A 27,841-nucleotide genomic window follows, 5' to 3' on the forward strand; every position below is an offset into this window, starting at 1 on the left:
TGTGACTTATAATCACATCAGAAGGAAGTTAGAATCTATTCTTGCAAGGTTCTTCTGGGCTCAAATTTTAAAAGGAACTGAGGCCTGAGGAGCCAAGGGGAAGAAAATTAAAAGATTGGTAACATCATCAATGCTTTCCTTCTTCTTTTTTTTCCAGTTTTTTTTTTCTTCCTGTGTAACACTACATACTTAAAAACAAAAACAGAAAACAAAACAAACAAAATTTAAAAAACTCAAACCAATCAAACCCCAAACAAAAAAAACCAACAAATAAAACCAGGAGTAGGAAAGAATGGTGAATTCATACATCTGAAAAAAGGGCTGCTTTGAACTCCTTGTCCCAAATTTCCCAAAACCACTTACCTGGCAGAAGTGTTCTCTTAGGTTGCTGCAGGATTTCTTTCCCCTAGCTCATCTGTTGAGTTTCTCCTCATTTGCTTTCTCTGCATCCTTGAAAATGAATGGATATAGTCTGAGATACCTAGATTGGACCTACTGATGCTTGTGAGAGATTGGATAGGAGTGGCATAAAGCATATGGAATGGCAGGTTTTAATAGTCGTGTGGGTCCTGTGTTTCTGGGGCTGAAGGGTGCATGTTAGGGAAAAACAACAGGAATAAGCATTGCTTGCTCTGTATTAGTCTCTGGATGTGGTTCTTTACTGGGCAGATATTTTGGAGATGTGCATCAACAGTCTGTGATCAGATTTTTGATTTTTCAGCAGATTTTGTTAGTTTTCTGTGTCCAGCAGCTAGTGGTGATGAAATAAACATTTAAATTTTGTAAGGACCTTGAAGAGAATGTTCAAGCAGAGGTTGCTGAGGGCAACACTAGGCTCAGTTACCATTGTCTGATGGCAGAGGCTGACATTACTTTTAAGCAGTGAGAAGTGCTGAGATTCATCTAACTATTGCTGGAACCTCTGATTCTACCTTTATGGAGACTTTGTTGTGGCTGGCCTTACAGGGTTTTTTTTCCCCTCTGGTCTTATTAATTATTAGTATATCAATGTGAATTGATTAGCAGTAGCAGAAATTTTTGAATTTACCATACTGTACTATTGCAGGTAAATTATAACAGCCAAATAAATGTTAAATTAATTGGGTATTCAAATCTTAATTAAGCCTGCTCAACACCAAGGTTTCATGATACTTTGAATATGTTTCTACTTATTTGAGTAAATTAATGTATAAATAACAAACCTCAGGATGAGGTTTGAGCTCATCATGAGCTGATGCAGGTGGAATGCAAGTCTGGGTGACCTGTACTTAGTACGGAATTTAGAGCATATGAGAGAAAAACCAACCAACCAACCAACCAAACAAACAAAAACAAAACCCACAAAACAAAAAAAACCCCACAAATGGTATTGTGATAGATAGGTATTGTGTATTCATAACAGTATTAGGACACCTATATTTTGAGGCTGTACAGGATTTATTATAATTTATATACCCTTGGAGCTAGCATAGTTTCTATCCACTTATCAATAGCCTACAGATCTTTATGAGAAGGTTTTACCAGGAAATAGATATGTTACTCTATAGTTCATCATAGAGGAGGACTCCTCTATAAAGGAAGAAGTTTTATTAGTCTCAGATTTTTCTTTTCCTGGATTTAACAGGACCTGCAAATGTTTTCTTCCAGAAAACCCTTTATAAACCTTCCCCTTTAATTGAGCAGTAATGATTTCAGGTGTCCAAGCAACCTCTGTGCACTGAAGCTGTACTTCCAGTAAATGTGGAAAATTCACAAGGGCCACATAAAATGTTATGAGCTGGTATCTTACAGCACTGATTCCCTTCTCCCAGAAAGTTCACATGAAGTCCTTTTGTGCTCATATAGGAGCTTTGTTTCTATTTGATGAGCCTCATAGACTACAGCTAGGAGGAAAAGTTGGCAGTAGTCTTCCTTGTCCCTCAAGCAGTATCCATGATGGTTTCTGATAAGGCACATTCCCAAGGTGCTGCAAGACCTTCACTTTAACAGCTAAATTCTGAAATTGATTTTCCTTTTGTTTGTATGTTGAGGCCAACTAAGAGTCTACCAAATCTCAAAAAGTTAACTCTAGAAAGAGGTGAGTCTTCTGCAAAAAGCTCCCTGATGACATTGATATGGCCTTTGCTTGCAGATGTACTGGACAGCAATGTATTTACTAACCAAATTATTCTCTGACATTTATTTTTTATGAAACTTAAACCCTTTTTGGAAATGTGCCATTTCTGAGCTTTTCGGTTTGTTTTTATTTTCAAAGAAATGTCGTTGATCTTTTACCTCGTAAAAAATATGGAAATATTTTGGTTTTTTATAGGCCTTCTTATATTTTAAAATATACTAGAATATATACATCTTGTTAAATGCTGTCAAATAATGATAAGATTGAAAAGGAATGGATATAGTCTGAGATTCCTTGATTAGATCTACTGATGCTTGTGAGAGGTTAGGTAGGAGTAGCATAGAGCATATGAAATGGCAGGTTTTAATAATTGTGTGGGTCCTGTGTTTCTGGGGCTAGAGGGTGCATGTTTTGAAAGGGTGGAGTTTTTTAACTTCAGAAGTTTTCAGAACTAACACATTGAATTTTTGAGTTACATCACTCAGAAGGAACTTGGTGGAAAGATACTTTTCCAGGACAGTGAGTTCTACATTTTCAGCAACTCCATCAACTACTTCCTTAAAACCTATTTATAATATACTGAGAAGATGTTTGTTTATGGTCATTAACTCTGTGGTGATTTTTGAAAATTTTCACTTTACTGGAATTCTATCACTTTATATTTGCAATTCAAGTCAGAATTACTTTTTAATGTGTTAGAATTTCATATATAACAGGAATTCCATTTCTTGAGTAGTTGTATAGAAACCTGCTTTCCCTTCAAAGAGACTGGATTTTATAATATATGAAGAGACTCATAATCAAGTCTGGCTGCTCACAGGTTATTAAAACTGTTAGTCACTGTGTCCATATAAGAGATGAATGAATATATCATTGAAAAAGCAGCATAAAACTAGCAGCATAAATAGGCAGGCCTTTTTTTGCTTGAATGAGTCCATATGTCTCTTCTAGGCCCACAGAGGGACTAAATGTTTTACTCAATGGAATGAAGAAAAAGAGCTCTCCTAGTTCAAGGCTGAAGGCTTTCTGGCAAGTTTTTTCTGATGTTAAGTAGAATTTCCTCTTTTTCAGTTTGTGCCCATTGCCTTTTGTCCTGTCACTGAGCACCACTGAGAAGACTCTGCCTTCATCTTCTTTACAACGTTCCCCTTGGGTATTTATGCACATCAAAAAGATCCCCACCTGAAATATCTATTCTCCAGACTGAACAGTTGCATCTCTTTCAGCTTCTCCTTATATTAGAGATGGTCTAGTCCCTTATTCATATTTGTAATCCCTCACTAGACTCACTCCACTACATTTTGGACTGTGGTGCTCAGGACTGGACACAGCACTGCAGATGTGACCTCACCAGCACTCAACAGAGGGGAGGGATAACCTCAATTAATGCAGCCCAGGATACCATTTACCTCCTTTGCCATGAGGTGATCAGCCTGTTGTCCAGAGGGACACCCAGACTCTTTCCTAACAAAGCTGCTTTCCAGTCAGTTTGCTAGTCAGGCCCTGACCAAAACTGGTGCCTGGGTTTGTTCCTACCCAAATGTAGGACTTCACATTTCTCTTTGTTGATCTTCATGAATTCCTCTTTATAATTCTGCACTTGTCAAGATCCCTCTGGTTGGCAGCACAATCGTTAGTTATTATCACCTGGAAATTTGCTGAATGTGCATGCTGACCCAATGTCCAAGTCATTAATAAAGTTTTTTCATAGCAAAGGACTCAGTATCAATGCCTGGGGTACATCACCAGTGACAAGCTTCCAGCTGGACTTTGTGCCATTGATCACTGCTCTCTAAGCCTGGCAGTTAAGCCATTTTTCAGTTCCACTTCATTCCACTTATCTAACCTATACTTCATCAGATTGTCTGTGAGGATTTTATGGGAGAGAGTGTCAAAAATTAATAAAGTCAAGATAAACACCATCCACTGTTCTTCTTTCATTTGCCAAACTGGTCATCTCATTGAAGAAGTCTATGAGGTTGGTTAAGGATGTTTTAATCTTTGTAAATCCACTTTGTAAATCCAGATCAGGATGACTATTCCTGATCAACTTCTTGTCCTTCATGTATGAAAACAGTTTCCAGACTCATTTGCTTTATCACCTTCCCTGAGACTGAGGTGAGGCTGACCACCTGTAATTCCCTGAATCTTGCCCTTCTTGAGAATAGGAATGACATTTGCTTTCCTCCAGTCCCAATCTTTGGGAAATTCTCTCAGTCACCATGATCTTCCAAAGATTATCCAAAGTATTGGCCTTGCAAGCAACAGCAACCAGCTCCATTTGCACTTGTGGGAGCATCCCATCATGGCCCATGAAGTTGTTTATTCCCAGTTTATTTTAAGGGTTCCATAACATGATCCCTTTCCACTGATAAGGCTTTTCCTCTGAGCTAAGGGCTTGGGATTCCCAAGGGCAAGACTCACCAGTAAAAAATGAGTCACAGAAGACATTGAGACCTTTACCCTTCTCTATGTCCTTCCTCAACAGGGCTTCTGCTTGTAGAAATCCTTCTTGTTACCAGTTGCATTCCTTACCAAATTCCTAGTTGCATCCATGCGTATTTGCAGCATGGCTCTCTGTTCCTCCCAGATCACCTGGTCCTGTTTTCACCTTTTTGTTTCTTGTGTTTTAGTTTAGTGGGGAGCTCCTTGTTCATCCATGAAAGTCTGCTGCCTTAACTATGTTTCCTGCTTGCTGGGATGGACCACTCCTGAGCTTGAAGAAGGTGAACCTTGAAACCTGTTTTTTTTACCTAAAATTGAATTTTTCTTTTCAGGTTAAAACCAAATTTTTGCAGTAACTAATCCTAACTGTGCTGAGGAGCATTTCTGAAAAGGCTGACAAATTACATCTGGGTAATAACAGGTATTTGGATATGTAGACTATGTATCTGCTTCAGGAATAATTTAAACCACTATGAAAATTTCTTGTTTATTTCCATGAGCACAGAATCAGGAAGTGGGTTATTCTTGTGCTTCATGAGATCATTGTACCATTTGGAGAAGAATCAATCTATGCTATACCTATGGGAATGGTAGCAAGGGAAGAAGATGGAGCCTGTAATCTCTTTATTGGCATAGTAAAACATGGTTATTGAAACTAATCTTAAATATTTAGGGTCTAGCCCTTCCTGAAAAAGCTATCAAGGATTTAATAGAAAATAAAAGCTTTTCTATTACATTTGTAACCATATGCTAGCAATTATAAGAGAATTATGAACTGGATATAGCATCCCATATGAAACCATGAAATGTCTCCAACCTCTAAAAAGGGAAAATTCTCTCTTAAACTATCTGGACTTTCACAGTAATTGCAAGACAGCCCAATAGATTTGATTTTAGTAGTTTTTTTCTATAAGTACTCTCTTACAGGCATATAGCTATTAATGATATTTAATTAAATACTTGCCAGGATTGAGGTCTTAATGAAGTTTTTCTTTTCAAGCAATTTAAGAGGCTAGTGCTGATGCAGTAATTTCTTTAAGCAGAATATCTTAATTTTAGAGAAACTTCTTAAACCTTTATCTGCAATACACACCTGTTTATCCATCAAACTTAAAATTTCTTATGTGCATCGACATAAATATGCTTATGTCCCTTTCACAAATTTTTTTTTAAAAAGTGTCGTGTTAAGAGAAGTCCAGCAGATCTTCACAAAACAAGTGCTTTCATCTCTGTTATTGGATTTTAGTGTTTCTCTCAGCAAACAATACTTACAGAGATATGTTTTATGTATTGATTCTTAGCAAGAATTGGTTTAGACCAATGCTGATTTTGAATTCTCAAGGTACTGAAGAGAAGCATAACTGTAACATGTTAGTAGTCAATGGCTTTTCTGTGTTCTGCTAACATTAGGAAGTGGACTTTATGGGATTTTTTTTTTTTATTTGATTTTTTTTTTTTTATGGAACAGCTGTTCCAGCAAACAAACAAGCTCAGCAGAGTATATTTTGTTCTCTCTCTGTATCATCTGTGTGGCATTCCAGGAGTGCTTGTCACTTTGGCATATTTAGTGAGCTACACATAAACTAAAGAACATTCAGTAATTTTAAAAATATTATTAAACCATTTATCTCTAGAGTTTTAAACAGAATTCTTTTTCATCTCCAAGAAGATCATGCTTTAAAGTTAGTTAACATTTTGGGCTGACAGCTCAAATAGCTGGTTTCATGTTAATAAACACAATTTTCATTTATGTAGTGTCAAATTTCAGCAGTTGCAGTTACAAATACAAATTTTGAAGAGGATTAAAAAAATGGGGGAAAAGTTGTTGAAGTTTACAGAGCAGAGGGAATTTTCTGCAAGGCTCTCGAGCCAGGAATTTCTGTAGCTTGCATAGTTCTGCCTCACAGTAGCAATGGGAGCTGAATTATTGAGTAATTCACTCAAAGCTAGAAGACGGGATCAATGCCTTCCAAGGGAGAGCCCCCTTTGGGGGCTACAGTAGCATCGAGAAGGCAGCTCTTTAGCCATTTCACACGTGGGACGAGGTGAAGTACTTCCCCTCAGAGATGCCCACCACATGGCATGGCATTCCTGTTGAGCTGTGGATGGGAGGATTTGAGCCTAATTTAACAGTAGGTGTTGACCTGGTGTGTCCTGTAAATAGGCCTGACACCATTTGGTACTTAGTTGTGTCCTAGCTTCAAACAGCTCCCTTGAACTGCAGATCCGAGGCACTGCTCAAAGAATAATTCCGTTTGCCTGCGACAAGCCAGGGACAGGCTGACAGAACAAGTAGCATTAGGGAGGGTGGAGACTGCCAGCATCAATAATGATTATACGTGCTGCTTCTGTCTGTGATGAGCTGCCAGCTTGTAAATGCTGAACAATTGAGTGACCTTGGACAAACCGGTCCCAATAATGATACAGCGTTTGTTTTAATATGAAACTGACAAGAAGGAAAAGATCACAGTGTGTCTCTCTTTCATGCAATCCCTCATCTCCAAAATGGATACATCTCATGTGAGTTTAATAATTCGTTTCATATGCAAAGCCTCTTTCTCTGGTATTAAGAACATCTTCATTTCAAAGCTTAGAAAAGTTAAAGACTGAAGGCTGGAGTTAAGAAAGGAAGATAATTCTTATACCTGCAGTGGCTGTCACCTGCTTAGAGATAATAAAAATACTTCCTGAAATTTAAAACTGTGCTTTATCTCAGCTTAGGTACCTGCAAGCTTTTTGTATTTGGGAGCACTGGCAGCCTGTCCCCCTGGGAGCATGAGGCCTGGCCGTGGTTGTCCTGAGGCACTGCATGTTGCTGCCCATGCCACCACGTGTGGGAAGAGGAAGTGTCATGTGGCTGCCATGGCACAACATGCCCCCAGTGCTGACAAGCCTGGCCTCATTATCCAGGCAGCTCAGTGTGGCTCCATCCCACCACCAGGCTCTCCCTCCTTTCCCATCCTTCTCCCGGTGCCTCCTCTGAAGGCTTGGCAGCTCCCGGCGGGCTGGCACTTGGCGTTCTCCAAAAGGATCTCCATGGCTGTCTTTGGCATCCTCTGCCAAATGCTGCCTCCTGAGAGAGAGAGGGAGTTGCTCTCCTGGGAGCTGGGAACCCCAGGTCTCTGTGCTCCTTCAGTCCCCCCAGCACCAGGGGGCTGCAGTTTCATGGTGGTCTCTGGGCAACTCCAAGCCCTAGTAGCAGATCCCAGGCCCTGCTCCTAGCGCAGGTGTCTTGAGGCAACCGGTTCTGGTGAAATTCATGATTTTCTTTAATAATTTAGAAAAGCTGGAGGTGAGTAAAAGGGGGAGCATGGAAATAAGAGGTGTGTAAAATGCAGTCTGAGAATCTTACAAATTGGAATTTTTAAATTGAGGGTAGTGATACCAATTCATTAATTGAATAACATCATAGGGATTTAATACCAATATATTTTTATGGCTGTTTTAAGTGGTTTTAAAGATATATTTTGCTTTCCTTTTCATAAATTAGCCTTGATAATACCTTCCTGTTCATGAAGCAGAAATTCTCAAAATCTGTCTCTTGGCATTTTGCCATTTTGTGGCAGTAATAGATCATTCCCTTCTGACGGGAAGAATTTTAAATAAATGTCAGCTCAACAAGCAGCTGTGTGAAACAGGCTGATCCAGCCTCTGTCTTTGGGTCAAATACTCACTGTCTCTGCTGCAAACAAAATACGAAAACTAAAGAGATCAAGTCCAATGGGGTGTGTTCTGTTAGCATGGGAGAATTTCAAAACACTTTGAAGGATAGATCTCATCTCAGCATCACATAGGATATGGAAAAATGTTCTTGCTGGTTGCTGCAGGAGAGCTTTACAGCTGTGGAGGATCCTGTTGGCTTTAATAGGCTATGAATACATTACTGACTAACCTGGCTTACAAGCAGCTGACATTTAAGTGCCTGATGCCCCTGACACACTCCTTCATCTCTTCCTTGCCTGTAGATCAAGAGATAAAGTCTGCAGGAAAGTAATACCAGCATAGTCAGAAAGCCAAAATAGCTGAGCAGTATAGTGGTGTGTTTAAATTCTATCCTACAGAATATTTTCAGATAAAATTACTAACATCACAAATACACAAGTACAATGAATTTTATCCATAAAGAGCTGTGGAAATGAGGGAAAAGAAAGAAAATGAGACATGGGAAACAAATTAATTCTTTGTAACACACCTCATCCTATATACATGTGTGGTATGAGTTAAGTCAAAGCTTGGGTGTTGCAGAAGAAAATAAAGACTGCAGTTGCTGTCTCTGGCTGTTGAACAAAGTGAGCCTTCAAGGTTCACCTTTTAGTCAGAAATAATCAACATGCTGTCTTGTTACCAGCACTTCTTGTTATCTGCTCTGATGAAGAAGGATCTAACCTTTTATATTAGATCACATCCTGACAGCATCATTCCAATAAAGAAAGAAAAAAAAGGAACAGCTCTAATGAGTATGTTTGGAAGGACTCACATTGTCAAGGCCTCAAAAAGAAAGATTTTTATTATTTTGATTGATTGATTGGTCTGACCTTACAGGTTAGTCAAATCTCTTCAGGACCATAAAACTAATTCTTCTGACCCTTCAATTTATAGTACCTTCCTTTTTCCCTTTTTGTTTTGTGTCTAAGATAGGTGAAAATGTTTCAACACAGCCTCTACTGATCCTAAAAATTCTGTGATTCTCCATAACTTCAGGTTATTAATCAATTTGTTTCTTGCATGTTCAGAGATGGAGAAAGAAAGAAGTGCTTGAGCCAGCATTTCTTTACTTATCCATTTGTTTATTTGTTCTCCAGCTGTACGAGGGTGTTCTAATCCTGTGAGACTTCTATCTTCAGATGGCCATGCAAGAGAGAACTCTTTGGGACATTAAAGAATCTCTCTCTTTAGATCAAAATGTAGGCTTTTCTATCACTTCTCAACACTATGTGGAAGTTTTGATATCAAAATAGCTAGAAAGAAATTAAGAAAATTTAATTTAAAAAAATTTAATTAAGAAATTAAGTCAGAACACAATATTATTACAAAGACTTGAGAGCAAGAGGTATGTCACATAAGCCTCCTCATACTCTGGACAGCATGGTTGTCAAAGTAGGTGAAAAGACAAGAGAAAGAAAAATTGCTAACCACTGTAAAACAAAAACCTCCCAGGCCAGTTCCAAACTGCTGAGGTTTCAGCAGCTTTCTGAAGGGGTACTTGCTGTGCTGCTCTCACTAGTGCTTTGTCTCTCCTGGGGAATTCAAATTGACTGCCTGCCATTGTCACAAAAGACCAGCTCATCCTGAATCTTCTGACCTCCCTTCATAGTTTGTGGCATTGATGCCTTCTCCTTTCAGAAGACTATCTGGTAAGAGTTATAACAGGTATTATAATGAAGGGGAAAAGAGTTGAGAAGTCATATCACAGTCCAAGGTTACATCATCTGATAAATGCTTCATCTGATCCTGGTGTTGCCTTGGGCCATCCTATAATAAAACAACACACTACGGTTGATGTCCTCGCAGTTGCCTTTTGGTCTCACCGATTTAGTAAAATTTCGCTGTTGAAAACTGCTCAGTAAATTCAAACCATTTGTAATAAACATTGATGATGTTCTTGAATTCTTAAAACTTTTGAGGAATTCCATGGGAAAATGCCACTGACTATTAGTAAAAGATTTTGCAGATGGGAACCGACAAAACTGTGGGACTGGCACTGTTCTTGTTAAAGGAAATAGGGCTGATGGTTTGCATATTGATTCCCCCTTACCTTACCATATCCAAGAAGGCAGAAGGGTTTCAGAGAGGTAAGTGAATATACTAGTTCTGCATGAAATGCAACCACACTAATGTCTGCCATGTGCAGCCTTTAAATGCATTGCCTTGCATTTAAATTCACACTTCTTAAAACAAATTTTCCTGTTGGGTTTGCAGTCAAATGTTTGAACAGTTTGATTAATCATTCCACTTCTAATTGGTCTGAAGTTTGCTACTGCTTTGAATTAGGTGTCTTCTCTCTCCTGCAAAGTCCCTCAGCAGGGTGGTGGATTCCTATAGGATCCTCACCTAAGGTTTGGTGAGGCCAGAAAGGTTGAGTCAATAAAATATTAGAGAGGTAGAGTCGAGAAATATTAGAATCTTGAGCAGCCTGAGACAGCCATTCTGGTTAGCTCAATTCAGACAAGAATATCTGTTGTACATAATAAATTAAATAGACTAAATAATAATCTTTAATAGGCTTAAGTCATTTCAGCTGCAAACCAGGACTCCTTACTGGCCAGCTAGAGACTCCAAACTAAGACAATGTTATCTGCAAGGGTGTCTTGTGTGCCACTGCAGCCATTCAAATTATCTCATGTATTGAGTTAAACACCTTTCTAGAAGGAAAAAGAAAAAATAAAGAGATGAATATATTTCATCAACAAGTTTTGTAATTCAAGGCTAAGGTATGAAAACAGATTCTTTGCTTTGAGTATGGCATTTGCATATCTTGTGTTGTGCAGCACCTCTGTGTAGCCAAAGGTCACAGAGCTAAGTTGTGCCAACTTTCTTTGCCAACAGTAGTAGCAGTGCCTGTTTGCCATACACTCTGTGAGTCATTTCTGAGGGTTTTCTTTTCATGATGCTTTAAATAGAAGCTCTTTTCATGGTCATACTTTTCATTTACAATAGTAAGACTGTACTTCGTGGGGCAAGAATGAAAAGAAAAATAATAAGGATTATCTGTATATTTTTTTTCCTTAAATTGCTTCTCCCCTGAATATTTCCATTTACAAATAAAGGCATTATAGATGTCTTTGGAAAATATGCTGCATAAAAGAAAGAAATGCATGGCAGGTAATACTAAATAACAAAAAAAAACCCCACAAGAAGAGCTGTTGTTTCTGATGTTTTCCTTCATTAGCTCTGATAATGTTCTTTAACATCTTAAATTATTAATCTCATAGAACAGTCTAAAGAGCAGTGGCCACTATTACCACTTTGGTGGATCTAAGAAAAAGCATTCCAAAAACTGAGAAACCAGGGAAGTAAAATATATTCGTTTATTGTTATGGTGGTGAAAAAATAGCGTTAAGCCCCTCAAGGGAAGACATAAGTGAATCTGGGCCCCTCCACATCTCATGAGTGTTGTAGCTTCATCCCTAACTTGTAGGAAGGGAACCTTTGCTGTTTTGCCTTTTCCTTGTTACCTAAAAATGTAATTTCGTGAACAGTGCCTTGAGCTGGACCTTCATTTCTATAGGCTTGCTGGTGCAAAAATACCTGAAATAGAAATGATGAGGAAAATGTGTTTTTTTAAAGCCATTTGTTTACATATTTACTGCAAAGTGCCTCATTTGACAGAACTGCAGCTGCTCCTACTCTGTTTGTCTTCCTTCTGCAGAGCTCATAATGTAATGGGCTGCCATGGGAAAAGGCCAGGGCTTCCTCAGTGCATGCTGCCTTGCTTCTTTTCCCTGTCAGTGGCTCCCTCTGTGTTGGCAGCACTCATCCTTCACCAGTGCCTTGCTCACATCAGTGTTTTCTTTTAACCTTGCCCAAGTCTGTCTTCAGAGGCAGTTCTCGAGTTCACCACAGAGCTTGATTTACAGCATGAGACTGCAAGTGGTGCACATAAGAATTGCTCATGTCTTCAACTCTTCTGAACTGAATCTGAAGTACAGATTTTGACTGATTTATGGTGTTACAGCTTATTAAAGCTGATGTAAGGCCAAGAGTAGTTATTTTTTTCAGAAGTGCACTACCTACAGTCTTCAGAAGAAACCAAAAACTGCAATAAATTGCTTTAAAATATTTTCTACCTTAAAAAAACATTTTCTACCATAGATTTCTCTTCTAGTCTTCTGTTTAGTAGATCTGCTCTTTGAACTTAGAGTTGAGTAAAATACCTATTCCATGCTTACAAAATTACAAATGTTCAGTCTTGATCCAGAATACTTTTTTATTGCTCAGCAACCCCTTGACTTGGAAACCACACAATCTTCTAGGTGAAGTGGGTTTCAGGAGCTCAGAACAGTGTAATAAAAACCTCCCAAAAGTTAATTTATGCCAGCCAAAACTGCAAGACATTCTGCCTATAAAAAAACTGGTGCTGTTTTGCACAGTGATTGAGTGATTTCTGAGCATCCCACAGCTGTGGCTATGCTTTAAGAAGCACTGGCATCTCACTTTTATTGCATGAACTCTTGAGAAGTGAGGCTGGAACTATAACATCATTGCTGAAACCTGTTTGGGAGTATGTGCCAAAGTAGCTACTTTTTGCTCTCAGTTTTTCCTTTCACTGTCTGTGTTTTGTGTGTTCACACATCTCTCAAACTCAGCAATGAACTTCAAGAGGTCTGAGCCTGCTACGTCCAGTCAGAAAAGACAGCCACAGGAGGGAAGGTGTGTCAGTGGGTCACCTTTTGGTCCTCACAAGAACAGTGACTGATGTAAATGTTGTGACCTCAGGGCAGATTATATGTTAGCCATAGGTCTCTCTTGTGGTGTTAGTGTAGATAATTACTTAAACAGCATTAGCCTGGTTAAAAAGCCTGGGAGAAGCCCTGGTGTGATTCAGTTTAGCGTGAGGTTCCAGAATTCAGAGCACTTCTTAATATTGACTACATGCTTCCTAATGATTAAGACATCAAATTAGAGAAATTTCAAGACAGTTTTTATAATTGAATGTATTTGCTTTATTACCATTGTTTCATTAATGGCACCCTTCTTTCCACGGTAGCTATTATTATTACTATTATTATTATTATTATTACTATTATTATTATTATTATTATTACTATTATTATTATTGTTGTTATTTTAACAGTACCAGCAGAGACCTAGTCTGAGAATGCAAAATAAATGGCAAAGCACCTTTTAAGGCTATTAAAAAATTATGAATAGCAATAAATCCAAAATTTCACTGAGAAAAATATTGTTCTTTTCATAAAAGCAGATAGAAACTATTTTACTAACTTCCTGAATGTTTACTTTACTAAATTATTTAATTTACTAAATTCCTGAATGTTACAAAAAGAGAATGGGAAAATTGAATTTTTTTTTTCCTTGTTCCATCACTATTCAGCATCATGCTTTAAGATTTGTTCTCTGGAAACTTTTCTTTTAATGGACTGTTATTCTTGGTTTAATTAAATAAACTTGTGATATTTTCTGTATTGCTCTGAGGGGAAAGTTCTGTGGAGCCTTAAAAAGAGCAAGATACAAAGGCTGCACAAGAGCAGAGATGGAGCATCCCCACTACTTCATACACTGGAAGTAAAAGCCTTGGTTCAGAGCTAGTCAAAGAAAAAGAGGAAAGGTGTCCAGCCAAAATTATGAGGAAGGAAAAAGCTGTACTGCAAATCAATATGCTGCCTTGGACACCAAAGTATTTCACTAACAGAGAGTTTGCAAAAATGTTATGTTAAATGTTTTGCTAATACAAAACCTCTAGGAAGGCAGAGTTAAAGCAATGGGTGTGAGTTCTGGGCACAGCATTAGCCACTCTTCTTCACCTAATGCAGGCAGGGTAAGCTTTGAAGCAGAACCAATTTATATCGTAACAAGGCTTTAGATTGGGATCTGTCATCTTAGGAAGGAAAAGAAGGAAACTGTCAGGGTTTTCAGAATGTTTTAAAGGGTTTCTCTTGATGCTGAGGGAAAAATTTCCTCCCACAACCCCCCACCCCCAACATTTGGATTTTTCTTTATATTCAATTTTTGGCATACGTTGTTTGTATCCATTGATGTGCACCTCCCCTCAGGGAAAAAGGAGAACAAACAACCCACAAAACTGTAGAGATGCTAGAAAATAATGGTACAGTCAAGTAGCCCTGGTGGCTGGGTCTTACAGAAAAGTATTTTTTTTGTAAGAATTCAGATTAACTGCAGATCTGATGATAGTATCAGTTTAACTAAGCAGATGACGAAGGTTCTCCTCCAGCTGTGTTACAGTGATTAGAAAGTTGCTCCTGACTTAAGTAAGTTAAAAATTAATAAATAGGTGTTCATGCAAAACCAGGGTCAAATTAGTCTTATTGTCTAACTGGAAAACATAAGACTTACTGCCTCATCTTACATTTTCTAGATTCCCATGATATAGCTGTGAGACATAGAAAGAGCTTTATGCTCTACCTTACATTAGCAGACTAGCTGTGCAGAGTTAAAAATTCCAAGGAACAAGCAGCAGTTAGGCTTCCACATGCTGACTTCAAGGAACTGGACATAGCAGGCTCCATTAAACAAAGGACAGAGACGTTTTGTAATAAAGCAGAAAACAGGCATGTATGTAACATTCAGGTTTTTAACAGCTGCCAGGAGAATTCATGTGCTTTTATAGTACAAGCTTCTCTTGCATTTCATCCTTAAGATGAGAGAACCATAAGCAGAAGTTGTTCTGCTGGACTGAGAAAAACCTTGGGAGATAAAGCCTCTAGAGGTAAAATGTGAATATCACATAAATACATACTTTTAGGGATGATTCTGTTATTCTCACAAAAATCTCTGTGGGCTCATGTCATCCAGCACTCTGGAGATGCAGTTTGAATGCTGCTTCCATGAGGTGTGCAAGGCACTCTGCCTTTTTGAGAGAGACTCCCCAGTCATCTTTTATGTAACTGGTTTTATGGTTTGAAAAGTCATCCTGAAATTATTACCTCTGCTAAGAGTATGGCATGGGCATATGGAAGAAAAGAAAGGATGGACAGAAATACATACCCTCCCCTGGCTCAAAAAAAAGAAACCTCTTAATAGCAAACAGTAAATTAAATATATGTTACCTGGAGTTTATTTGAATTCTTGGATAGCCATTAGTCTAATAAGCACTTAACTGAAATTGAATTGTACCTGTAATTAAAATATTTATTCTAAAAGTGAGTCAGACAGCTGGCATGTACAACTTCCCCGCTTTCATGCAACTCCCAAGAAATTTTTAAAAAAGGCAAAGTATTTCTCATTATAATGTTTGAAAATTAGGAGCTGCTTCTTTCAGAATGTGCTGCTCATTTTATTTAGAACAGAGACTTCAAACTCCCCTCACTGTGTGAAAACAGGGCTTGAATTAGCTGCTCTAAAGAAGTGGGAGATGGGGCATCAAAGAGCCTTCTGTTCATTAAGATAAACACGGAATATGTGTTTCATGTTTGGTTTCAGCATAACATTCTGAATAGAGGATTAAGCAGTTGCTTCCCACAGTCTTAAACTATTGAGATGGTGTGGGAGAGGGAGGAAAATAAAAGGATTTTAGCTATTATGCAAAGAATTAGTGTTGAGAGAGTAAAAGGTCCCCCTATTACCCATTGAATTCTGCGTGGATTTAGTTGTGTTGAGAATGTAACATGGATCTCATTTTGGACACACAGAAAATACATAATTAAGTTGCAGGAGTCCATCTACAGTTTCAGTCTGGACACTGATCTTGTGAAATGGATTCTTGCCATTTGATTATGTACTTTCAAACCATATTATGTACTTTTCAGGGAAAAGAACCCCCATAGTTTCATAACAAAATTTTCTTTTTATGTAATTCTTTTTGTTACATCTTAACTTTAGAAAGAAGCCTGCATTTTTTTTTTAGAAGTACCAGTGACAACTGGGGACAAAGATTTTACCCTTCTTGCTGTCAAATGCAGTCACCTTAGCTGCAGAAACAGTCATTCTCCACCCCACTTTGAGTTTCCCAAATTTTTATTTCATGTGTTTCGTAGATCAAGCTGATTGAACTGATCATGTGAGTCAGAGTGAAAGGGGTTTGCAATCTGTCCATGCCTTATGCCTTTTCTGTGAGTGTGGATGATAGATATTTTTATAAATTGAGTGGTAAACCATTTATAGTGCCTTATTTTGAATTAAATTAATGAGATTTTGGTAACAGTTATGACCATTATTGCAGCTGTCTTATGTCAGAGGAGCTCTTTTCTGTTGACACCAAGGAAATGTTAATGTATTAATTGTAATGTTCAAGTTCCCTGAGTGGCTTTTATACCCTTAGCTCTGTTAGCCAACCCATAAGGACATTTTTATATTTTAGGGTTTTTTAATATATATATATTTTATTTACTTCATTGTAGCTGATTAGAAATTACATACCTTTTTGCATATATTTTTTCCTCTAGGTATCTGTTGCTCCTCACTCTGGGAAACAGGCAGTAGCTAAATTTGGTCTTTCTTAGGCTGCTGTTCTCATAATTTAGGGGGAAAAGCTTACCAGGAATGGGTATATTTAATATTTTTTTGATAAATGTAGAAGCTCTATCAAGGGATGACTTATCAAGTTGATTATATTTTCTTCTCTTTCTTTTCTTGTATTTATAACATTTCAGGGTTGCACTTTGGGGGAAGGGAGTTAGATCATCCTAAGAATATTTCATTTTCATGTTTGCAGCATTCTGTTTAAAACAGGAATTCTAAAGTGGTTAGAATACATTGTTTAATGTGGTTTATAGCTGAAGTACTCAAATTCACAAAAAATTACCGCTAGCAAGGTCATCCTCCAGAGATTTTGTGGGAAAAGTAACACTAAATAGGTGACAGACCTCAGCCAGAGACATCCAGTTCTATGCAAAAAAGAACATCAAAAAAAGCTCAGAAGTTAACTTTATGTACGTTTCTTGGAGGAAGCGAAGGAAGAACACCAAAATGTCCTGTTTGACAGCATTTCCAGGTTCCATGGCTTCATTAGCACATTGACTCACCGGTCCTGCGTTGTGATCTGTCTCATTTGGGATTCAGTAGAAGGTGGCTATGTCTTGGTTTCACTCCCTGCTTATTGGTTTGCTGAGATTTCAGCTCATTAGTTCCCTGACTTGCTGCTATCTATTAGGTGATGCTGATGAATAGTGAATCAGATTGATATTTCTCTTATCCAAACATATATGTGAGATTGGATTTACTGGAGTGATAGGGAATTTGTCATCCTTAAACCTCAATTTCTGTATCTTTTTCACACCGAATTAGAACAATAACTATATTTGTTTTATGTTTCTCTTCTTCCTTATCTCCAATATTTAGCTTCTCATAATAAGAGAGATAAAAAATGTATTTGAATGCAGATCACACAGGTTTCTGAGTACAGCCTGAAAACCTTAAACACCAGAGCTTTCATTCTAGAGGCTCATTTCCAGTTTCTGCTTTATCTTAATCTCTTTGTTCAAAATCTTTTATAGGTATTGACATATGCCTATTTGTCTACAGCTCTTTCAGGAAGAACATACATTTGAACATTTGGGCTTCTGAAATCCTGGTTCTTTCAGAGAGGAGACGATATGCCATTACATGTGTGCCATTATGTAATATAAAACCAGGTCCCTGCTAACTCACAATCGTTCTTCACTGAATTCTTATTGGACATCTCTATATCTCAGACCTCTCTGATCTGATAAAACGCCACTGGAAAAATAAAATCTCATTCTACTTTGCATAGAACAAGCAGCTAACAAGACAGAAGAAATGCAAATACAAGATGTTATCACCAGTCAAGACAAGATAATTGTGAATAGTTTGAATGCACATAGTTTGTACCTTCTTTGTATGTGTGACATAACTTCTCCTTCTCTCCCAGATGACTTAACTGTCCCACAGTCTCTGTGGAGAGGCATCTGCACACATGAAATTCCTATGGAAAAGCTGACACTATAAATTTATGTATGAGTTATCCAGTGCGGTGGCGTTAGCATTCAGGAACACACATAATCACGGAATGATTATATGAAGGTGCTTTATTTAAGAGCTCTGATGTCAGGGATACACATACCCAAATCTGACCCAACTTGGTTTTGAGCTGAACATCTTTTATACTCTATCATTATGTAACTTACATATTAATTATTAAACTTACATTGTTCTATTGTATACATTGATTTTACCCAAGCATGAATTCCTCGTGATCCCTCTCAACCCCTTAACATTGTTCCTCATGTTCTTTAAACAACAATTATATATAATCACATCTAACAATTGTATCATTTATATGATATTTGATTATACACAGGTGCAGTTTCACATGATCTTAGCAAGCACAAGGCCTAACATTTCCCAGGACCTACTTTTAACACTTTTCCCAGGGCTTGCCAAGCCTAACTTTCTTTCTAACTCCCCAAATTTTCTATGATTTTAAAATCTTTTACTATCAGTGTCACTCTGTCTTTTCCATACTTGAACAGTATTACTTTCTATAACAATACCCAGACTGATGTATAGGATGGGATGGCAGGTGCTGACCTATCAGAATGCTGTCTTGTGCAAACATACATCAGCAATTTGAGGTGTAACAGTATCTCCACAGGTTTTCTAGAATACTTTGGCAAGGAGGTTTGTACACAAAAGCACAAGCTTGCTTTGTCACAATTTCTTCTGCTCAAGAAGTTTACCACTGCTAAAGTACAAGGCATTCATTGGGGCAATAATTTGTGTGAAAAATCTGGTGCTACTGGGAAGAAGAATTAATTGAATGATCATGTCTGGCTTAATGTAATGTCAGAAAATGCACATGAAGACAAAGTAATAAGAGGCATATTAATCCACACAAATGCAGAAGTTTCCCTTTTAACAGAGAAGTCCTTACAGTTCTGCTGTAGGAGGAAGTCACTGATGAGTGCAGATTGTGGACTGTGAGTAGTCTTTGTGCTGGAGGTAATCCTACACACATTACACACATAAATACAGGATGGTATTAGATAGACTTCATCTGATGTAATTTAGACATGGGATTAATTCTGATCCAAGTTACAGAATGCATAATTTTTTCCTAATTTTAAAATAACTTTTAGGAGAAACTAGATACAATTCACCTTAATGAAATAAAGCAGCAGTAAGGAATAAAATCTCTAAACTGAGAAGGAGTCAGGGCACTTGAATCCTTCCTAGCACCTTCTTGAGGTGAAGTATCGATGATTTTTCCAAATTCTAAGTCTTACAAAAGGCTTATGATGTGTTACTACTTTTATTCTCAAACAGAGATTTGTTCTGGTTTTTATTTTCTCTTGCTCACATTCTTGTCCCTAGAAGGGAGATGAGGTAAGCACTGATTTATGTAATACACAGCATAGATGATTTTGTTGAACAAAATAAAAATAAATCACAGCTATTTTCTGAATTTATCCCTTTTTCTGTCAGAATAAATTACAGATTGTTGGCAGTTTTTCCACAAGGTTTTCTGTGACATCAGACCTAATTACCACCTATTCTGCTACTTAAAAATATGGGACCCTGGCAACACAGCTTCCTTTCTCCAATCACAGAGCAGGAAAGAAACTGCAGGCTATTGCATTTGGATTTGTCAGAATAAATAATTAAAAGGCTCATCAGCTTCTCACTAATGAACAAGGAAATGTGATTAAGAAATTTTAAAGGAGAATAACTGAAAACAATATAGAAATGATAGCAGGATGATTGCTGTGAATGAGTGACTGAAATTTCTGAATAAGAGATTTCTTCAACCAGGCACAAGGACAGTAGTTTAATCTTCTATTAAAAGATTCCTGTCAGTTTGGAAAAGCTCTGAATCAGGAGATTAGACACATCTCAGAAGCTGACAAGTCAGTAACTTCTCTTAAGACAGTTATTTTCTGGCAAATGCTCAGAAAAAACTTTTTTTGTGCATGGTTTTAGTTCATTTTTTTTCTATTTCAAGGCTCAACTTCTACCCAACAACTAGGACGTTTCGGACTAGTCAATCTTTTATTCTCAGAGACTCTGAAAATACAAATCATCTTTCAGACCAAAATGTTCTAGAGATGCTTGCCAAGTTTACTGTGGCTAACATCTAGAAATTGCACTGATTAGCTTCTGGCATGCTTCCTTGCAAGTGCTTTGCATGTTAGAATCTCATTAATTATCTTCTTCTTCTTCTTTATTATTCTTCAGCACAAAAAAAAATGTACTTTCACCTTTTATCTAACCTGTTACTATGCTTTTAACATATGCTATCCCAGCTTATCTTAAGGAGATAGCACATAATAGAGAAACTCAAAAAAAGTGAAATAATGGATGCTACTGCAGTTCTTCTGCATGTCAGGAGAAATATATCTTTTTTTTTTCCTTTATATACATACATAAATGACACAGTCTTTTTACAAATAAAAGCACAGAAGTCAACAAGATTACAAAATTTCAAGTGTGGAACTTTCCAGATACTCAGATATAAAAGTAATATGCACAGAAGTGAGTAAGTAAGTGAGATTCATAGTCACAAAGATTAAGAACAAAAGGTAAAATAAAATATGAAACATGCTCATGAGCCTCAAATAAGATACTCAACTTTACAGAAAATAGTCTGGGTCTAAAACCCAGAAAGAAAAAAAACTCTTCCACTTAAAAAAATAAAAATCTCTATATGTATTTCCAGGCCAGGTTCTGTGAAACCTTGTCTGCATAGTTTCTCTTGAGTTCCTGTATTGCATGTATGTAGTCAAAGAAGCATTCACAATGTTCTTTTTTCTTCTACAGGAAGAAGTCTTATAAGAGTAGTTCTTCATTATTCAAGTAAATTCCTTGTAAAACAACACTTTTATTTTGTGGTTACATTTAGAATTTTATTATTTTTATTTTATCTCAGACATAACAGTTTATTTTCTGTGCTATGTTCCCATTATCTCCAAAGTTAGATCTGGAGAAAAACTTGTTTTTCAATTTATTTGCACCAGAACATATTAGTTTTATGTATGGACTGAAACTATAAATCTTGTAATTCCTGTAAACCATTTCAGTGAAACTTTATTTTTCTACAGTAGATTAACTATAGATAAATTCTTGATGCAACAGTACTTCTGAAACTTCTACATGAGGAAAGAAACACTTGAAAATTGTATATGCACTTAAAGAAACTCAGAACTACCAGTTTTGTGTTAATTGCCTCACACTACACCATTCTGAAAAATCATCATTTTTTTTACATTGCCATAAAAATAATGCACCTGACATGTATGTGCACTTTTCTTTTGTAGGTGGAATGGAGCAAATAAAACAGCATACCTTTGCATTAGCTCACTACACCTATACTGTGCTTTCTAACTTAAAATATGCCAATGGGGCTCCTGTAGTACGTATTTACAGTGACACAGATTTCAGCAATCCTGATGTCCAAGGTCCAATCATTAATTTTAATGTGCTCGATGAAAATGGAGAAGTGATCGGCTTTTCACAGGTATGTTTTTCTCTTGTCTTGAGTTTATTATTGCATTTTAAACATGTTCATGGTGAATCCCTTATCCTAAAAGAAATTTTTTATTCATTGTAGTTCTTTTTGAGGTTTTGGGTTTGTTTTTTCATACCTCTGCGCTGTATATACACACCATTTTCAAACCAGTAGAAGGAGAATCCAATAAATAGTGCTAGCACAACACAAAATGCATAATAGCCAGAGGCAATATCTTACAGATTTATTACTCCACAAATAGGATGCTTAGAAGTGGGGTGTTTTAACAGGATACATTGACTAGGCAGTTTGATTTTTTGCTGGCTTCCTTCTCTAGAGTACTTAAAACTGAGAATTGAAGAGCAAATATGGAAAAGCTGATGAAGAGACTGCCTTGGAGCTTTGACATACATGTGAAATTTGATCTCAGAATATTGCAGTCACCAATGAAAGAGGAGTTCTCTTTTCCCTTCAGTTGTAACAATGATATTCTCATAATATTCCTGAGGAACCATGGAACAGGGTTGAATGATCAGTATAAAGAATGAGATTCAAGCTCTCAAAATCTTTAGATGCTGTCCTTATCAGCAGCTTTTTGTAGCCTTTATCCATCAAGTATGCCAAGTATCTTTAAGATGAATCTTCATTAGGCTTTTCTCCCTTCAGCAGAGAGTGACACAGTTGTGTGTGTGGCTGTGCATCGTGTAGGCTGTGGGTCACATAGGGGACAGTACCTCACTTGCTCATCAGCAGAAGGCAGAAAAACAACAGTGTTCTTATTTTACTTGATTCTTCTTTTTTTCCTTGGCTTCCTGAGAGAATAGGATAATGAGAGGACCATGGAGAAGTGTCTACAAAAATACAGGAAGAGATCCATTTCTCACTAGGGACAACAGAAGTAAAGCACTTGTTTTTTAGCCTGCAAGTGTGGAGTCTTACATTTTTTTAAGGCCAGATGAACATGTGATGGCCAAATGTAGAGTACTCAGTAAGCTCTTCTTCACACTCATCTTTTGTAGACAATTCTACCAAATGGCAGCAAATGTTCACCACATTTCATTTCAAAGCAGTCCACATTTTTGGAATTAATTAGTAATTTATGTAGCCTTCAATATGTGTGACAATGTTCAGAAAAGATTGGAGATATTAACACAACTGAGTTTGTAAAACTCCCCAAACATTTCAATATTGCTTCTGTTCTTTGATTAAAATCAAAATCTTTATTCTGATATCTGATTTTCACAACTTCTTAGTAAAATTGGCTGATCACTTTTTAGATCTCAGCTGTACCCTCAAATTAAAAATTCTTTCATAGTCTTATGAATCCATTGTGCCTGTTTGCTTTAGTGGCTGCTCATAAAAAGCTTCTTTATTGGTCTGTATTATCTGGATTGTGCTGTTCACCAGATTCTGAAAATTTCTAGTGTATGTGGAATGAAGAACTATAAAATTTTCACATGCATCCCAGTCTCATCTGCAGTGCCTGATTGACTACTTTGTTTAATTAAGATAATGTGCAATTTAATGACTTTTAGAAATTAACAAGCACTATTCTTTCCAAAGCTACAATGTGTCATATATATATAATTGGCTTTTTTTTGGAATTAAATTCTTCCGTGGACACCTTATAGAAGTTTTGGGGGAGAAAAACCTTTGCTGCTTCTTTGCTGGAAATGGAAAAATAGAAACTTCCACAGATGCTGATGGGTTCGATCTGCAGCCTTGGAAAGAGCTTGGGTTAATGTAATGATGAAGGTACACAGACATTGAGTTGAGAAATTATAAACTTATGTTCCTATATTTATAAGTAAGAATATGCTTAGAGCAGGTAAGAAATTATATTAGGTAAAATAGTTTGAGGTTTAAGCTGTAATAGTGTGACTTACAGAGTAAGCTAGTGATCTAGAAACTACAACTGAGGTGTGTGTATGAGTAGGTGACCTGTCAGCTTATTGGCTAAGTCACAGTCACAGCGCAGCAAAATTAAGCAAAGATGATATGTTAATAAGTGAAAACAAGTTTTGTGCCAACTTTGGCCTATTGGACCAAAATGTTATATATTGCTGTGCAAAGAAGAAACTCGTGTTTACCTTGAGCTATGGCTGACTTGTTGCTCCTCTAAATCTCACACCTTGAGACTGACATCTTATCTGGCTACTTGAGAAATAAATCATCTCAAAGCCTGGTGGTTCCATCCCTCGTTCTTCATCTCAACACTTCTTGTTTATGATTATAAAGAAAATACGTACAGCAGAAAGTAAGCTTCATCAAACTGACAATACAATCTCTTCATACCTGCAAGAATGTCTAAATTTATATAGCTTTATTTGAATCAAACAACTTACTAACTTAACTCCAATACTTTTATTAATTGTTTGGAAGTGAAATAGTGTCCTCTGCTTTGGTCATGTCTATGATCTACACATTCATGTGCATTCACTGGGCATTCTCCAAATGCAATCCAGTAGAGTCAGCAGAACAGCATTTCAGAAGGCTCCCAGAAAACATTTTGGGAATTTTTTTATGAAGTGAAAATTGGATGGCATTTCTGTCTGGCATACCTACTACTAGTGGATACCAATTAATGACTCAAGTTATCTTTGTATATTAAAAGAGAAATGATAGAACATCCTATTTCTTTATGGAGGATATCCCATCTATAATTAATTACTTATAACCAGGCATTAAACCAGTTCTATTTATTTGCCTTTCTGACTGGCAATTGTTATTTGCCCATTGTGTACTGTAGGGCACAGTGTGACTGGACATTAACAGTTGGTAGCTTGAGAAAGAAAATATGACCAACTGATTCCAGAGAAAATATTATGAGGAGGTTTGGAGCAGTTTATTTGGAACACTTGAGATTGGCAAGAAAGAATTCATAAGTAGACACTGTCTTCAGAGGATACCAAGCTTACATTTAAGCCTCAAGATTTGCATAATTGGCATGATATTCAAAACTCTGAACTAAGCCCAAGATATTTAGGAAGTGAAAGGCATGTAGTGAAATGCATGACATGTAATACCACAGCTGAAAAATGAAAACAGAGAAAAAAATTATGCCTTTCATCTGTGTACCAATGGGGAAGAAAGTTACTCTTACCTGCTCATATGGTTGAAATCCATTTCTCAGTGTTATCAGCTTAATTACCAGAGCTGACAAGATTGTGCCAGTAAACACAAACGTTCTTGAATTACATGCATAGGGTCAATTGCACCAAGAGGAAATAGTCACAATCTCTGGTTCATCTTTGAGTAAAACCTTTCATTTCACTGAAGAGCAAATGAAGGCATTTCATTAAAGTGAGAAAAAAATAACCACATCATGATTGCACTGTCAGTGATGGCAGCAATTTTTACAGCTTCCTGTCCCAATACAGATGATATAGAGTATTTGGATGTTAAGAAGTGATAGTGTGGGAGTGAAATAATTATGCAAGTTAGTTGAATTGCTATTGCTTTTTTGTTTAAATGTTTCTTTGTGATGGTTGAATGTCTTAGAATATTATACTTGGAATAAACTTGTGTTTTATACTATATGTATCATTGGTTTAATTGACAGTTTAATTACTAGTTTAGGATTTTTTCCTCTAAATGGTAATTAAAACAATTAAATAAGAGGGACTTGTGGACTAAACAACAATAGTCAATGGAAAGCTTTGGTTTTAATTTAGATTTTTCACAAAACATTTCTTTACCTAGAAATAAAACTACTACAGTTTTGAAATTTCCATAAATCTCTCATCTTGGAGCACTAAAACTGCATTAAATTTTCTCCTTTGAGCTGCACCAAATACTTTCCATGAAAATTATTTCCTTCAGTAAAGCTGTCTTGTGGACTACTATTGGTAGTAATTTGTTCTGGAAATCACTTGGGAGGACACCTGTATTCTTTTCACACAAGATGCCTGTCCTCTAAAGTAGCACCTCTGTCATTTTGTTAAGTGTTTATTTGCACTGCAGCATCAAAAAGCCCGTGTTACGAACAGGGGTTGAATTATGATGAGTGCTTGACAGGCCTGGGACATAAAGATGGCCTTTTTGCCAAATGGCTTCTTCATATATACTTGTCTAGTCAAGAATGGATAATTCCCCAGCATTATAGTTTTTGATGCTAATGAAGTGTGGACAGATGACAGACTGGTAATTTGGAAAGGTGCTAAAGTGCAGGGGTAGAGATGAAGGACCTCTGCAGGATAGAAACAGAAGAGTTGATGTTAAAGCAGCAAACTGTCAATCTTCTGCTTCCTTGTGAGGCTACCAGAAAAGGAGAAGCAAATCAGCCTTAGACTTTAAAGAGGGCTTGTGATGTGACAAAAAAGACGATGCTACAGATATATACCTGGTGCTGAGCTAATGCAGCAAACCCTTCACACAGGGAATCATCAGCTTATTTATTAGTAATTATTATTTGCAGCCTTCAGCATATGTGAATGTCATGTGTTCTGTCATTCCCAAGTCTCTTCCAGCCTCTCGAACACTGACAGCAATGACTCAGCTTCAATTTGCATCCTTGCCATCTTTTTTTTTTTTTTTTAGCAAAACTCACTTAGGACTCTATGAAGTCCAACCTGATTTGAATGTCAAACAGATGGAAGAGTCATAAGAGAGTAATGTAGATTTGAGACAACAATCATACACACAAAAAAGTGCATTTCTTATAAACTGGGTCAAAGTGCAAATTTTGTTGTATATTCTCTTCACATTTGCAGATGTGAAAAAACATCACCAGGTCCGCTCTGGGAGATCCTTTTTGCTAATATAATTTATAAAATTTTCTCTTTGTTTTGACAGAGAGATGAGGCCTATGAAATTCTCTTTGTATATTCAGTAGATTAATTGCAGAGTGATTTTATAATCCCTTTACATTTTATTCTATAAAGTCAGTTTGGAATCCGGAAGAAGGGAAAGAGGTAGGAGACACAGATGGCCAGATGGAATTTTACCTGGAACATTTGTTGAATTTTATGCACTAGAGAGATCTTACCTAACCACAACTTTCAGTTCAGTGTTATGCCAGTAGTGAAAAATGCTCCTTCCCTTATCAAACTTCTTCTTTTTCCACTCTGATCTTCTGAGACAATATTTTTATTTTTCCTCTTGTGTATAATAGAGCCAGTAACAGGCTTTAAAAGGAGCAAACCATCATGGCTGTCTTTTGAAAAGGCCATCATTTCACATTTTAGCTGTGGATTACCAGCATCCTTCCCTACTCTGCTTTTTCACACTGCCTCCTTAGCTTAGAGCCTGAACCTAAGCACAAGTAACTCGCTGTGATTGGCTTACCTACAAAAGTTCCCTTGGTGTGCATATATGCCTGCCATGTCCCCTAAAGATCCTGTCAGGAAGGGAATGAGCATCAGTCCATTAGCAGTCTCAGCCTTCTTGCCTACCACTTCACACTTGTGTGTGATAGACAAACTGCTATAACAGGAATAGCTGCCAAAGACAGAGAATGTAAACATTTTGGTTTGCCTAAGGAAGGCTCTTCTGCAGTGTTGCATATGAATGAGTTTTGCCTCTCAAGACTGAGAACCCTGCTCACACAGATTATAATCAGTTTTGCCTAGGAACCTACATTAGCATGTCCTGGCTCACCCTTATCAATCGAAATAGAGAGAAGGGAGGTCTAGACTTTGAGTTGAATTTCTTCACCCATTTCTCAATTAAAAGGAAAAAATCAACATTTCTCAAGAGGCAACTTCTGGTGTGCATCTCTTCAGTTTAAGTCTATGAAACGGTTTGATGACTGCTCTTATTATGGCATGTGCCCACTCTCTCACTCACTTTCCTCCATGCACCAAGAGGAAATAGCCACAATCGCAGGTTCTTCTCTGAGTAAAACCTTCATTGCAGCAATGAAGAGCAAATGAAAGCATTTCATTGAGGTAAGAAACAAATAACCACAATATGATGGCACTCTCAGAGATGGCAGCAATTTTTACAGCCTCCTGTACCCACCCTTGAATTAATGTAATGTAAGGATTGACTTGATGACCCACTGCTGGGTTTTTCCTTTTCTCCCTTGCTTTCTATCATTCTGAGGTGAAGACCAGGGTCTTCCATCAGAATTTGTGGCCTCAAATCACTTTCATCCAACCACTCACTGAGTACTGGTACTGGTCACTGAGAAGGTACTCACAGAGTACCTTCTGTACTCTGGTGGCCTCTTTCTGCTAGTA

The 27,841-nt window shown here is 37.2% G+C and overlaps 1 protein-coding gene across 1 annotated transcript in view; it reads left to right on the top strand.

Annotated features, from left to right (window-relative positions):
- Positions 1–27,841, top strand: part of MOCOS (molybdenum cofactor sulfurase) — a 210,868-nt gene that overhangs the window by 135,467 nt on the left and 47,560 nt on the right. The window contains exon 6 of the mRNA XM_086896591.1: positions 21,469–21,668. Coding sequence (XP_086752717.1) covers positions 21,469–21,668 — 200 coding nt within the window. The remainder of the gene's footprint in view (positions 1–21,468; positions 21,669–27,841) is intronic.

The sequence above is a fragment of the Cyanistes caeruleus genome, chromosome 1 (assembly GCF_971803275.1).
Source record: "Cyanistes caeruleus chromosome 1, bCyaCae1.hap1.1, whole genome shotgun sequence".
NCBI lineage: Eukaryota > Metazoa > Chordata > Aves > Passeriformes > Paridae > Cyanistes > Cyanistes caeruleus.